The sequence below is a fragment of the Nicotiana tabacum genome, chromosome 15 (assembly GCF_000715075.1).
Source record: "Nicotiana tabacum cultivar K326 chromosome 15, ASM71507v2, whole genome shotgun sequence".
Classification (NCBI taxonomy): domain Eukaryota; kingdom Viridiplantae; phylum Streptophyta; class Magnoliopsida; order Solanales; family Solanaceae; genus Nicotiana; species Nicotiana tabacum.
Window position 1 is genome coordinate 117,784,532 of NC_134094.1, and position 15,932 is coordinate 117,800,463.

Below are 15,932 nucleotides of genomic sequence, written 5' to 3' on the forward strand. Positions count from 1 at the left end.
CAAAGGCTTATGGCGGTGCAAGAAGTGCCAAAGAACTGGAAAATTTTTGTGGGATATGGAGCAGTATTTTCAGGCTGCTCGTGTGCCGGATGATGAAAAGGTGACCATCACACCTATGTATTTGACTAATGATGCAAAAGTGTGGTGGCGTACACGAGTGATAGAAGTGGAAAGTGTTGGACTGCCCAAGATTGGAACTTGGGAGATGATGAAGAAGGAGTTAAAATCTCAATTCCTTCCAACCAACTCGTCATGGGTTGCAAGAGATGGACTGCGTCGCTTGAAACAAAGTGGCACGGTGAGGGAGTATGTCAAGGAATTCTCATCCTTGATGCTGAATGTAAGTAATATGGCAGAGGAAGACAAGCTGCATTACTTCATGAGCGGATTGAAGGGTTGGGCGCAATTAGAGTTGAGAAGGCAGAATGTTCAAAACCTCTCTACTGCTATTGCGGCGGCAGATACGTTGGCTGACCTCAATATAGGTGATGACCCCACTGAGTCTTCGCATTCAAAATCGGACGGAAGGAAGGACAAAGAAAATGAATGGAAGAAAAGTGAGAAATGCCAAGTTGCCGAAGATGTTGGGTTTGCCAAGAATAGGAGGCAGGTGGAGACTTCCATTGGCAAGGAAAGAAGCGGCAAATTCAAAGGATGTTATACTTGTGGTGGACCGCACTTAAAGAAGGACTGTCCGGTGCAGGCTAGAGTGAATTCTATGCTGGCTGTGGAAAGACAGGAACAAGTGGCAGAGGCAATAGCCATTGTGGTGGATGCGAATGGAGCAACAAGGGCATTGTATGCCAACAACCCATTGGGCTGATTAATTAAGTGGGATCGATGAGGATATCGATTTCAAAGGGTGCAGGTGGTTTGTTAGGGGCCCCCAACTCTTTGACATCGGGCCTGGCGCGGCTCTGGCAAGGATTGGGTGTGATGACCTTGCCATTGGCTTATGCACAGGCAAAATGATCATGTGGACAATGGACAAGACATTGTCATATGAACAAGTATTGGCCAAGGTCGTGAGACATGTAAGACATGCTTGGCAAAGGCTTGATAAGGCAGTGCGGGCAAGTTGGGGCGGCATGTGCGCCAAAGTCAGTGGTACGGGCAATTCGGGCTAAACTAAAGCACGACTGCGCGGGATGATGGGAAAGTCAACTTGTCACGACCCAAAAATCCTAACCTGTCGTGATGGCGCCTATCTCAATACTAGGCAAGCCGACAACATCAATAACCTACGATTTCCTTTAAGTTTGAAAACATGATGTTTAAATATAATACCAAAAATCTCGCAAATCCCAATACAAACACTCCCAAAACCTGGTGTCACTGAGTACATGAGCATCTATGCATTACAAGTCTGGGAAACACGGTCTATAATAATCTGAGACCAAATACAATAAACAAATGGATAGGAAAGGAGAGACAAGGTCTGCGAAACATAGCAGCTACCTCTGAATCTCCGGATAATCAATTGTGTGAAAGAATCAACCCCCACTGTGTCCGGGATCACCTGAATCTACACACGAAGTGTAGGGTGTAGTATGACTACAACCAACTCAGTAAGTAACAATAATAAATAAGAACTGAGAGTAGTGACGAGCTTCACAGCTAAGTCCAAATAGAGTGATTTTCAACACAAAAGGGTGGGCATGCTCTTAAGTTCAACATTTTAAATTCCACGATAATTTCATATCAACTTCGTCTGAAACAGAAGATAATGTCTTTTAGAAATTTCCAAAACAGTGATATATGATAGCTGAAATGCAGCAATAATGAAATCAATGCATCCTCTCAAAGTAACAGTCACTCAATCCTCCCATTCACTCCAACCTCATAATCACTCTTTCCTCACAGTCACTCATTCCTCTCAATCACTCAGCACTCGACACTCACACTCAGTAGGTACCTGCGCTCACTGGGGGTGTGTACAGACTCCAGAGGGGCTCCTTCAGCCCAAGCGCTATATTAAGCCAATCATGACATATAACAATGAAACATGCTGCGGTGCGCAGCTCGAACCCAAAAATATCCTCATAATTATGCCCTCGGCCTTACTCAGTCATCAACCTCTCCACTCTCTCGGGCTCAAGATGTCATGAAAATCAGCCCAAAAATGATAATATGATGTATCAATAAATAACAACAGAGACTGAGATATGATATGAAATTAATGAACATGATTGAGTGTGAAATTACAATTTGAGCATATAATTCAACCACAGAAATGACCCCAGTGGGTACTAATAATAACATCATATGTCTAAGCATGATTTTTAATACAAGTCTTAGCTCAATTTTCTCTAACACGTAGAGAATTTACGAATAACGACAAATTATTCAACTACACAGTTCTATGGAATTTGACCAAGTCATAATTCCTACGTTGCACGCCCACATGCCCGTCACCTAGCATGTGCGTCACCTCAAAACCAATCACATAACACATAATCCAGGGTTTCATACCCTCAGGATCAAATTTAGAATTGTTACTTACCTCGAACCGTGAAATTCTTTACTCTGCAATGCCTTTGCCTCGCGAATCGGCCTCCAAACGCCTCGAATCTACCCACAAATAATCTGATTCAGTCAATAAAAATTATAGGAATTAATTTCATATGAAAATACAAATTTTCCAACAAAATTCAAAATTTAGCTCAAATATTGCAAGTGGGGCCCACATCTCAGAACCCGACAAAAGTTACAAAACCCTAAAGCTCATTCAACCATGAGTCGAACCATACTAATTGTACCAAAATCCGACCTCAACTCGACCTCCAAATTCTCAAATCTTCTTTTCAAATCCCTAGGTTCAAATCCCCGATTTACACCTAAAAACATGTAATCTAGTCGGATTATACGATGATAATTCAATATTATGGAGTAGAAATGATCACAAGTGACTTACATCAAGATTTCCCGTGATTTCTCGCTCAAAAATCGCCTCACCCGCTTTTGCAAATGTCAAAAATGACAAAATTTCTTAGACCCTTCTGTTTTGTACAGTGCCCAATGCTTTCGCACCTGCGACTCATTAAGACGATTCTGCGGTACATGCTTCTGCGACCAATCTGCCACTTTTGTGGATAATTACGCTTGTGCGGAGCTTTGTTCGCATCTGTGGACACGCTTCTGCGGTCTTGCCCAGCTCCCCTCACCTCCGCTTCTGCGACTTTTGAGTCGCTTCTGCGGACTCGCTTCTGCGGAATTTGCGCACCTACGATGCCCATAGCACTTCTTCAAGCTCCCACCTGCGAGCCAAGTTCCGCAGGTGCGATTGCACTAGAAGGCAGAAACTTCAGCTTTCGTCTAAGTCCGAATTTAATCCGTTAACCACTCGAAACTCACCCGAGGCCCCCGGGACCTCAGCCAAATATACCAACAAGTCCTAAAACAACATACGAACTTAGTCAAGTCTTCAAATCATATCAAACAACACTAAAAACACGAATCACACATAGATTCAAGCCTAATGAACTTTGAAACTTCCAATTTCTACAAACGACGCCGGAACCTATCAAATCACGTCCGATTGACCTCAAATTTTGCACACAAGTCATAAATGACATAACAGGCCTATTCAAATTTCTAGAATCGAATTTTGGCCCCGATATAAAAAAGTCAACCCCTTGGTCAAACTTCTCAAAAATTCAACATTCGCCATTTCAAGCCTAATTCCACTACGGACCTCCAAATAATTTTTCGGACACGCTCCTAAGTCCTAAATCACCATAAGGAGCTATTGGAATCATCATAATTCAAATCCGAGGTTATTTATACATAAGTCAACATCAGGTCAACTTTTCCAACTTAAGTTTTCAATTATGAGACTAAGTGTATCATTTCACTCCGAAATTCTTCTGGACCCAAACCAACTAATATGGTAAGTCATAAAACAACTGTAAAGTATAACTTGAGCAGTAAATGGGGAAACGGGATTATAATACTCAAAACGACCAGCCGAGTCGTTACATTCTCCCCCTCTTAAACAAACATTCGTCCTCAAACGGGTTTAGAATCATACCTGGAGTCTCAAATAGGTGTAGATATTTGCTCCGCATCTCCTGCTCAATCTCCCAAGTAGCTTCTCCGATTGGATGGCCTCTCCACTATACCTTCACTTATGTTATGTTCTTTGACCTCAACTTTCGAACCTACCGATCTAAAATAGCCACCGGCTCTACATCATAAGTTAAATTACCGTCCAACTGCACTGTACTAAAATCCAGAATATGAGACGGATCCCTGACATACTTTCAAAGCATGGATACATGGAATACTAGATGAACACCTGATAGATTAGGTGGCAAAGTAAGTTCATAAGCCACCTCTCCAATTTTCTTAAGTATCTCAAAAGGCCCAATATACCGAGGGCTCAACTTGTCCTTCTTCCCGAACCTCAACACTCCTTTCATGGGTGAAATATTAAGCAGAACCTTCTCCCTAACCATGTAAGCAACATCACGGACCTTCCTGTCAGCATAACTTTTTTGTCTCGACTGCGCCATGCAAAGCCGATCCTGAATCAATTTAACCTTCTCCAAAGTATCCTGAACTAAGTCAGTGCCCAATAGCCTAGCCTCACCCGGCTCAAACCAACCCACCGGAGACCGACACCGTCTCCCATCTCAATTTTCTATAACACATAGAGAATTTACGAATATCGACAAATTATTCAACTACACAGTTCTATGGAATTTGACCAAGTCACAATTCCTACGTTGCACACCCACACGCCCGTCACCTAGCATGTGCGTCACCTCAAAACCAATCACATAACACATAATTCGGGGTTTCATACCCTCATGACCAAATTTAGAACTGTTACTTAGCTCAAACCGTGAAATTCTTTATTCTGCAATGCCTTTGCCTCGCGAATCGGCCTCCAAACGCCTCGAATCTAGCCACAAATAATCCGATTCAGTCAATAAAAATTATAGGAATTAATTCCATATGAAAATACAAATTTTCCAACAAAATCCAAAATTTAGCTCAAACATCGCTCATGGGTCCCACGTCTCGGAACTCGACAAAAGTTACAAAATCCGAAAGCCCATTCAACCACGAGTCTAACCATACCAAATTTACCAAAATCCGACCTCAACTCGATCTCAAAATCCTCAAATCTTCTTTTCAAATCCCTAGGTTCAAATCCACGATTTACACCTCAAAAACATGTAATATAGTCGGATTATATAATGATAATTCAATATTATAGAGTAGAAATGATCACAAGTGACTTACCTCATGATTTGTCGTGATTTCTCGCTCAAAAATTGCCTCACTCGCTTTTGGAAATGTCAAAAATGACAATTTATCGGACCCTTCTATTTTGTACACTGCCCATTGCTTTCGCACCTGCGGCTCATTAAGTCACTTCTGCGGTACACACTTCTGCGGTCTTGCCCAGCTCCCCTCACCTCCACTTCTGCGACTTTTGAGTCGCTTCTGCGGACTCGCTTCTGCGAGTTTTCATCCGCTTCTGCGGACCTTGTGCACCTGCGATACCCATAGAGCTTCTGCAAGCTCGCACCTGCGAGCCAAGCTCCGCATGTGCAATTGCACCAGAAGGCAGAAACTTCAGCTTTCTTCTAAGTCCGAATTTGATCCGTTAGCAGCCACCCGAAACTCACCCGAGGCCCCTGAGACCTCAACTAAATATACCAACAAGTCTTAAAATATCATACAAACTTAGCCGAGTATTCAAATCACATCAAACAACGCTAAAAATACGAATCACACATAGATTCAAGCCTAATATACTTTGAAACTTCCAAGTTTTACAAACGACGCCGGAACCTATCAAATTATGTCCGATTGACCTCAAATTTTGCACACAAGTCATAAATGACATAACGGACCTATTCAAATTTCTAGAATCGGATTCTGACCCTGATATAAAAAAATCAACCCCCGGTCAACTTCCCAAAAATTTAACTTTTGCCATTTCAAGCCTAATTCCAATACGGACCTCCAAATAATTTTCCGGACACGCTCCTAAATCCAAAATCACCATACAGAGCTATTGGAATCATCATAATTCAAATCCGAGGTCATTTACACATAAATCAACATCCAGTCAACTTTTTCAACTTAAGTTTTTAATTATGAGACTAAGTATCTCATTTCACTTCGAAATCCTTTCGGACCCGAACCAACTAACCCGGTAAGTCATAAATTAACTGTAAAGCATAACTTGAGCAGTAAATGGGGAACGGGATTATAATACTCTAAACGACCGGTCGGGTCGTTACACTTTCAATAGCTAAGACAAGGCTATGTGAGGCAACAAACAAGCAATGGCATGGGTGAAACAAGTATTGATATGGGTAATGTAGAAACTCGGCCAAGGCATGTGCGAGCAGTAGTGGCGTCGGGCGTGTGTGGCAAAATCATGGGCAGCATGTTGCGGACAAGGCATTAGTACGAAGAAATGTTAAAATGAGCCAAGGCTGGGTGCAATGCCTGCCTTGGGCGTGCAACAACTGACCAAATCGAAGGGGCACATGCAGTGAACATGCCAAAGTAATGGGCTGATACCTTTTTGTAACAACTTGTACCCATGTCTGTTTAGTGCTTGTATCTACTATCATTTCGTGGAGATAATGACCTATGTAGCTGGGGATGCCAACTATAAGTTAGGATCAGATTTAGCAAAGTTGTGTGCAAGACATGTTACAGTGGGCTAAAGTGGGTGGTGGGACCATTTCGTGGGTAAGTGCTCCACCAAACAGGGAAGTGCTCCACCAAACATGGCTAAGTGCTGAAGAGGGGCCATTTCGTGGGAAGTGCTCCATTATATGACTAAGTGCTTATTTAGTGCTTGATTGGGATAAGCACTATGATGTAATTGCCCCTTTGTACGTTGCCCTTTGAAATCTGCCAGTGACAGCCCCTATATGTATATTTAGGTAGGAATTTTGTGAAGAAAGAAGAGAGAGGAGGGAGTTCAGTTGTGAGCCTTCCAAGTGGGAAACGAGAGAGAAACATGAGGGTTTCTAAGTGTTTCAAAAAGGGGCCAAGGCTGGGCATTGGGAAAATCTTAGTGTGCAAGATTGACTTGTGATCTTGACTAAATGAAGTGGGCTGTGAATGGCTTGTGTTCATAGCAAAGTGAGGGTTTTCTTTGTAAATTTTCATATTAATACAATGATTGGGATTTTCCTGTATCTGATTGCGTTCTCTCTATATTTGCTGCCTATGTTGGTGTAAGGCCAAACTTGCTGGGAAGAAAGGCTGAGTAGCTCGAGTGTCAGGCTGTTGCTGCGCAGTGCCATTTACGAAAAATTGGCCCTGTGACAACTGGTATCGGAGCAGAGCAAGGTTCATGGTGGTAGCAAGACGGCCAGTAGGTTGAACTGTGCCAAAGGGTGGAATAGTTGGAAGCTTGACCAAATTGAAGCATGTGATCAGACCTTTACGAGAATCAGAGGCCATAACTGAGAATTTTACGATTTTCTTGAAGTTATTTAGAGGCGCTTCTATGCTGGTCCAAAATTGGACCACCCATTTTTTTTGTAATTTACCCGAGAAAATGACAAAAACGGTCCTTATGTTTTGGATTGAGTCTAAAGTTGTCTTTTAAATATATTTCTGAGCAATTTCTATCCTTTAAGTTGGTTAAAAGTGAATACTTTGATCTTCGTCAATATTTAACTTCAGACATTAGATGTAATAATATTTAAGAACTCAGATTTAGAGGTTCAACTTTTTAGTTTTTGCTATTTTTAGTTTATTTCTAGTGTCTGATGCATTTGTTTTGTGAAATTATAGTTATTTTTGGTATGCTTTTTTATGTCTAGTGCAGTTTTTTGTATCCTTTTCTGGTATTTCTAGTTAAATTATTTTTTCACATGTTCCAACTAAATCTAAGAGCCAGTGTTTGTTAAATATCAAAAGTGTCCACTTTTAATAAATTTAAAGGATCAAAATTGCTCGAATATGTATGTATGTATATATATATATATATATATATATACCTCAAACATAAGCGACCACTTTTATTATTTTTTCTAATTTATCAGTTAAAAGAAAATACTCATGCCCAATTTTATATTAAGGTGTTGATTGAAATTAGTTCAACAAAGTTTAAGAGCCTGTTTGTCTTAATTAAATGAAAGTGGTTGGTAAATAATTAGGGTTTAAGAAAATTTAGATATTAAAATTTATTTTATGAATAGAAATTATAGGAAATTACCAGTTTTTCACATTGGTTTGGACAAAGATGCATGTATTATAAAATTATAGAAATACAAGCTAAGAAATATAGATGAAACGTTTCTTCTGTCAAGTTGTATTCGAGTCTATGTTATTGATGTCCTTTGTAGAATCAGAAATACCGTATATATAGTGTACAATTTACTTGAAGGCTACAAGATATTAAATGAGTGAACATATTCATGTACAATCCAAAATGGTTCATGGACGAGTTGTTGGACATCTACAAATTCAATATATTCATAACACTCCCCCTTGGATGTCCATAGATAATGTGCTTCGTTAAAACTTACTAGGAAAAACCTGGTGAGAAAAAGCCTAGTGAAGAAAAAAGAGTACATACATCTTATAATGCGCATTGAGTGCTACCTCATTAAAAACCTTACCAGAAAAATACAATTGGGAAAAAAACTTGATTAAGGAAAAAAGAGTACAATGCGTATTATACCCCCCCTGATGAAAACTTTATTTGATATCTCGGAGACGATGAATTCCAATCTTACATCTCAGCTTCTCAAATGGTGATGTTGGTAATGCCTTAGTGAATAAATCTGCTAGATTATCATTTGAGCGGATTTGTTGAACATCTATCTCACCATTTTGTTAAAGATCATGCGTGAAAAAGAACTTTGGTGAACTATGCTTTGTTCTGTCTCCTTTGATATATCTTCCTTTTAGTTGAGTTATGCAAGTATCATTATCTTCATACAATATCGTTGGAATCTTCGTCTTTAAAGAAAGACCACACAATCGTTGAATGTGTTGAGTCACTGATCTCAACCATACACATTCTCGACTAGCTTCATGAATAGCTATTATCTATGCAATATTGGAAGATGTAGCAGCTAAAGTTTATTTTGTTGAACGCCATGAAATAGCTATACCTCCAAAAGTAAATAGATAGCTTGTTTGAGATCGGGCTTTATGCGGATCAGACAAATAACCTACATCTGCATAACCAATTATTTGTGAATCAGATTCATAAGAATAAAATAATCTTATATAAATAGTCCCTCGGAAGTATATGAAAATATGCTTAACACCATTCCAGTGTCTTGTTATTGGAAAGGAACTAAATCTTGCTAATAAACTTACTGCAAAAATTATATTTGGTCGAGTATTATTTGCAAGATACATTTGTGTCCCAATTGCACTAAGATATGGAGTTTCATCACCAAGAAGCTCTTCATCATTTTCATGAGGTCGGAATGGATCTTTATTTATATCGAATGATCTCACAACCATCGGGGTACTCAATGAATGTGCTTTATCCATACAAAAATGTTTTAGGATCTTTTCGGTATAAGTTGATTGATGGACAAAAATTTCATCTTTCATATACTCAATTTTTAGACCAAGACAAATTTTATCTTTCCAAGATCTTTCATTTCAAATACTTTCTTCAAACATTCTATTGCTTTTGGAAGTTCCCCAAGAGTTCTAATGCTATTTAGATCATCAACATACACATCGATTATAACAAATTCAGATCCATACCTTTTTATAAAGACACAAGGACAAACTAGATCATTCTACCCTTCTTTCAGCAAGTATTCACTCAAGCGATTATACCACATTCGCCCTGGTTGTTTCAATCAATATAAGGATTTTTGAAGCTTTATTGAACAAGTTTCCCGTAAACCTTTTTAAGCTTCAGGCACTTTAAACCCTTCAGGGATTTTCATATAAATTTTCTTATCTAATGTGCCATACAAATAGGTTGTGATAACATCCATTAGACGCATATCAAGTTTTTCATGGACTGCTAGATTTATAAGATACCTGAAGGTGATTGCATCCACCACAGGAGAATATGTCTACATATAATCAATGCCAGGCCTTTCAAAAAATTTTGTGCCACAAGTCGTGCTTTATATCTACCGACTTCATTTTCATCATTTCGTTTTCGCACAAAAACCCATTTGTATCCCACTAGCTTTATTCCTTCAGGTGTTCGAACTATATGTCCGAATACTTCACGTTTTTCAAGTGAAGTTAATTCTGTCTGGATAGCATCTTTCCATTTTGGACAATCGTTTCTCTATCTACATTCATCGAGAGATCTTGGTTCAAGATGCTTATCTTGTTGCATTATTTCAACATCAACATTATAAGAAAAAATGTTGTCGACAATAATGTTATTTTGGTTCCACCTTTTCCCTGTAGAGACATAATTTATTAAAATCTCTTCATTCTTATTATTATCAGGTACCTAGGCCTCCTCTGAGGTCTGATAATTTGTTATGTCACATGGATATTTTTGAGTATTTGCCTCCATATTATGATCCCCTAGATCATTTGATCCTTTTTTCTTTCGGGGATTTTATCTTTGGAACCGATTGATCTACCACGTTTCAAGCGTGGTTTAGAATCATTTGCATTTATATATTGTCTAGTTGGGACATCAATTTGAATAGGAGCATTAGCAGCTGGAATACGTGACTTAGTCATCCTTGGTAGGTTAGTGAATGCATCTGGAAGTTGATTTTGTAATATTTTACAAATAAATTATCTTTTGAACCTCATGTTCACATTGATTTGTTTGAGAATCTAAATGAGATAGTGATAATGCATTCCAATCTATCTCTTTTTCCAACTACTTATTCTCTCCCCTTAATGTTGGGTATACTGATTCATTGAAATGGAAAACAACAAAGCTTGTTGTAATTTCCAAATATTTTATAATAGAAGGAGATTCATACCTAACATATATCCCCAATCTTCTTTGGGGACCCATCTTTGTGCGTTGTGGTGGAGCAATTGGAACATACACCGCACATCCAAATATTCTAAGATGGGAAATATTTGGCTCCTGACCAAAAGCTTATTGTAATGGGGAGACTTTATAATAACTTGTGGGCCTGATTCGCACAAGAGTTGTTGCATGCAAATAGCATGACCTCATGCTAAAATGTGAAGCTGTAACGACCCAACTTGCCGTTTTGAGAATTAGCATCCCGTTCAGCGGTTTAAGATCTCGAGCAGCTTCGTAATGCATATTATAACGCACGTGTGCGGTCGAGTTTGGTTTTCGGAAGATTCAGAATTAAATTGAAAGAACAATTCTTATTTTTGAAGCTTAAATGAAAAGAGTTGACCGGAGTTTGACTTTTGAGCAAACGACTCTAGAATGGAGTTTTAATGATTCAATAGCTTCGTATGGTGATTTCAAACTTAGGCATATGTCCGGATTTAGATTTGGAAGTCCGTAGGACAATTCAGCGCATTTTGCGAAAATTGGAAAAGTTGAAGTTTTATAATATTCATAAATTTGATCGTGAGTCGATTGGGTGATATCGAGGTCGGATTTAGATTTCGTAAATTGGAACAACTCCATTATGTCATTTAAGACTCGTGTAAAAAATTTGAAGTCATTCCGGATTGATTTGATATGTTTCGGCACAAGTTATAGAATTTGAAAATTTCATAAACTCATAAGTTTGATTCGAGGTGCGATTCATAGTTTCGGTGTTGTTTGATGTGATTAGAGGCATCGACTAAGTTCCTATCATATTTTAGTACTTTTTTGTTATATTAGGTTGGGGTCCGAGGGTCTCGGGTGTGTTTCGGGTGTTATCGGATCATTTTAGGCTACTTTGGATGCTGATATTCTAATGTCTGGTTTTGTTCTTCGCGTTCGCGAGGAGCCTTTCGCGAAGAAGGATTTGGCTTCTAGAATTTTGTTCTTCGCGTTCGCGAAGAAGGAATTCTTGTTGTCCGTCGTCTGACTTTGAAAACTTATATCTTAAAATCTATAAGGAATTTGGAGACAATCCAAAAAAAAAGTTGTAGACCTAGATGTCTAGTTTTCAAATAGTTAAACCATTTGTCATTTGGAGTTTTGTACAAAAGGTTATAACTATTATACTAGAGGCTGTCTTGGAAGAGTTTGGAAATGGATGTTGAGGAATTTGTTTGTCATGACCCAAAATCTCTTAAAGGTCGTGATGGCGCCGAACACCATTGTTAGGTAAGCCAATAATAAATACTCAATTTGGTTCTCGTTTTTAATATTTTGAAATCATATTTTACTTCAATTAAATAGTAAAAGATGGAATTTACAAGATAAATAATAATGTTTTCAACAAGTTCAATACAAGACAACCCATAATCACCCCAAAACCCTGTGTCACCAGTGCATGAGCATCAACTAGGAAGGAAAATAAAATACAACATCTGTCCGGAATACAAATTTGGACATGAGAAATATGAATACTCTGAAGGAGACTCTGCTAGCTGCGGATCGTAATACAGAATGCAGCTCACCTATGTCCCCACAATTATTAACCACACCTCTGCGCCCACAAGGCCGCTAGACATATATGTACCTGCACAATAAAATATGCAGCAAGTGCAGCATGAGTACGTAAATAATGTGTACCCAGTAAGTATCAAGCCTAATCTCAAAGAGGTAGAGATGGTCGACCCGCCTAAGCTCGAAGAATTAGTGATGAGGGGTCGACTCAGACACTTACTATGGGCTATAATTAATATACCAATGATATAATTAAACATGGATCATGTAGAACGGCTGTAAGCCTAATATCATGAAATAAGTAAACAATTCTTTTGTTAATCAGAAATTTCTCCAAATTGATTTTCATCGTTTAACAATTTATATCTCCGGTCAATGAAGCAATGTCAATTATTATAATTTCCGAAGCAATTAATCCAATCATGAACAAGTCATGCCGAGGTCGTACGACCCGATCCAACAAATAAATATAAATTGTGCACTGCTGAGGGTCAAACGACATGAACCATAGATGCATCTATTACCCCGCTCACGGATCATACATGCGACGCGGTCAAATATAAATTTATTAATAAATCATGCATCTATTACCCCGCTCGCGGATCATACATGCGACGTGGTCAAATATAAATTTATTAGTAAATAATAATCCTTTTCTTGATTCTTTTCAAAATAAAGACAATTCGACTTGAAGCTTTAACCCCGCTCGTGGATCATACATGTGACGCGGTCAAATATAAATTTATTAAGTTATTATAATATTCCTAAATTTCTTTTCAAAAATACGAAGTCCAAATGAAAACTTTTTGAAAACTTAATTTCCTCAATTTAAATTCTTCTCAAGACAATTAATACGCAAATCTCAATCTTGCTTCTTTTCAAGGCAAACAGTAACCACAAATCAAATAACAATATCAACAAGGCGGGGATGTAATCTTTAAACTACCAGGACATAGGCATAGCTAGTAGCTACGTACGGACTCTCGTCACTTCGTGCGTACGTAGCCCCCGCAAGTAGAAGCACATATTTAATCAATTCACCTATGGGGTTAATTCCCTCTTATAAGGTTAGAAAGGAGACTTACCTCGCTCCGAAATTCCATAACCGGCTCCAAAGTCTTTCCATCAACTCAAACCGATGCCCAACGCTTCAAAACTAGTCAAATAAGATGCAACCCAATCAAAATATGCTCTAATACTCATAATTAATCAATTTATAACTATCTCCAACTCCGCTCGAAAAGTCGATAAAAGCACCCTCGGGCCCACGTGCCCGGATTCCAAAACTTTTCGAAGATAAACTTTACCCATAACCTCACAAACTCAAATATATAATTTATTCTCAATTCCATGCCCAAATTCGTGATCAAAATCCAAGAATACCAATTTCTAGGTTTTTCTTCAAAATCCCAAATTTCTACTAATTCCAATGTCTAAATCCTAATATAATCCAAGTATTTAACTTATAATAGGTGGGAATCACTTACCTTGAAATAGATGACGAAAATCTCCCTCCAAGAGCTCCAAATATCGCCCAACCAAATGAAAAATAGGTGAAATGAACCCAAATCCCGCTTTAAAAACATTCCGCCCAGTCCGACCTTCGCACTTGCGGTGAAATAGTCGCTTCTGTGGCTCTGCACCTGCGTAAATTCCATCGCAGGTGCGGTTCAAGCTCGGCCCAACATTCCCGCATATGCGCTCCATGTAGCACATTTGCGCGTCCGCTTCTGCGGTCCATGCGCCTTTCGATGCGCCCATTGCCCGCTCCTGTGTTGCCCACTTCGCACTTGCGCCTTCGCACGTGCGCCCAAATGTTTCGCACTTGCGGTTGCTGACCAACCTCCTTTCCTTCGCACCTGCGACTCGTGGCTCGCACCTGCGGCCCATTTCACGCAGGTGCGATTGCACCAGGTATCACCTGCCTCAGCATTTCTTCCAAGTCCAAACTCTATCCGTTAACCATACGGAATCCACTCGAGGCCCTCGGGACCTCAACCAAATATACCAACACGTCCCAAAACACAACACGAACATAGTCGAGCCTTTAAATCATATCAAACAACGCTAAAAACACGAATCACCCTCCAATTCAAACTTAGTAAACTTTGAAACTTTAACTTCTACAATCGATGCCGAAACCTATCAAATCACGTCCGATTGACCTTAAATTCTGCACACAAGTCACATTTGACATTACGGACCTACTCCAACTCCCAGAATCGGAATTCGACCCCGATATCAAAAAGTTCACTCCCGGTCAAATTCTCCAAAACCTTCAAATTTCTAACTTTCGCCAAATGACCCCGAAATGACCTACTGACCTCCAAATCCACTTCCGGACGTGCTCCCAATACCAGAATCACCATACGCAGCTATTCCCAAGCTCGGAATCCCAAACGGACATTGATAACATTGAAATACACCTCAACCCAATTTTCATAAAATTCTTCCAAAATTCTAACTTCCATAATAGGCGCCGAAATGCTCCCGAGTCATCCAAAACCCGATCCGGACATAAGCCCAAGTCAAAAATCATCATACGAACCTGTTGGAACCTTCAAATCCTGATTCCGAGGTCGTTTACTCAAAACTCACACTTTAGTTAATTCCTCCAACTTAAGGCTTTCGAAATTAGAATTTTCTTTCCAAATCAACTTTGAACTTCCCGAACTTAAATTCCGACCACACGTACAAGTCATAATACCTGAAGTGAATCTGCTTAGGGCCTCACCCTGCTGAACGACGCGCTAGAGCTCAAAACGACCGGTCGGGTCGTTACATTCTCTCCCACTTAAACATACGTTCGTCCTCGAACGTGCTAAGAATTGTTCTGGAGTTATCTGAAATCACCGTTTTAACACCTCGTGCACCTACCCGTGCTACCACAACTCAGTTGAGGACATTAGCTCGAGCAAATCTGAAGATCCTCCCCTTTATTGAGGCAAATAAGCCTTAGAGCCAAATTCCAACATACGAACACCATTTCAATCACTACACGATGTACCAATACATGATTTTATACTCTCACTGAATTCACACCATGCACCGCATTATTCACATGACCATCATCCTCTGACGACAATAACCGAAATCATACGAATCTGATGCCCACAACACACTTCATGACACATATAAGTCTTGTTCCAATTCTTGAAATGCCACGACAGAGAAAATGTGTAGAACTCATAGCCACCTGCCGAATTACAATTTATGGAGACTCTCCTCCCGACAAGAACCATTACCTCATTATGGACTAAATAACAATATTTACTCTTTAATACGCCTCATATAAATCTGATCGCACTGATCCCAGGTCCAATAATCTCGTCTCACCCCAGTACAAGTTGCTCAGGCAATAAGTCACCACAGACACTACAAAAGCCTCATATGATGCCACAATGTGCTAACAAGCTACGGACTCAAATACGATACATAAGGAAAATGAACTCTG

General features: G+C 39.4%; 1 protein-coding gene across 1 annotated transcript; it reads left to right on the forward strand.

Annotated features, from left to right (window-relative positions):
* Positions 1 to 55: 55 nt before the first annotated feature.
* Positions 56 to 823, forward strand: LOC142169816 (uncharacterized). Its single transcript, XM_075231737.1, has one exon. The coding sequence runs from the start codon at positions 56 to 58 to the stop codon at positions 821 to 823; it is 768 nt and encodes a 255-aa protein (XP_075087838.1).
* The last annotated feature ends 15,109 nt before the right edge of the window (positions 824 to 15,932 follow it).

What these genes read in the sequence shown, in the direction of transcription:
- LOC142169816 (XM_075231737.1), top strand. Translation starts at nt 56, where the DNA reads ATGGAGCAGTATTTTCAGGCTGCTCGTGTGCCGGATGATGAAAAGGTG.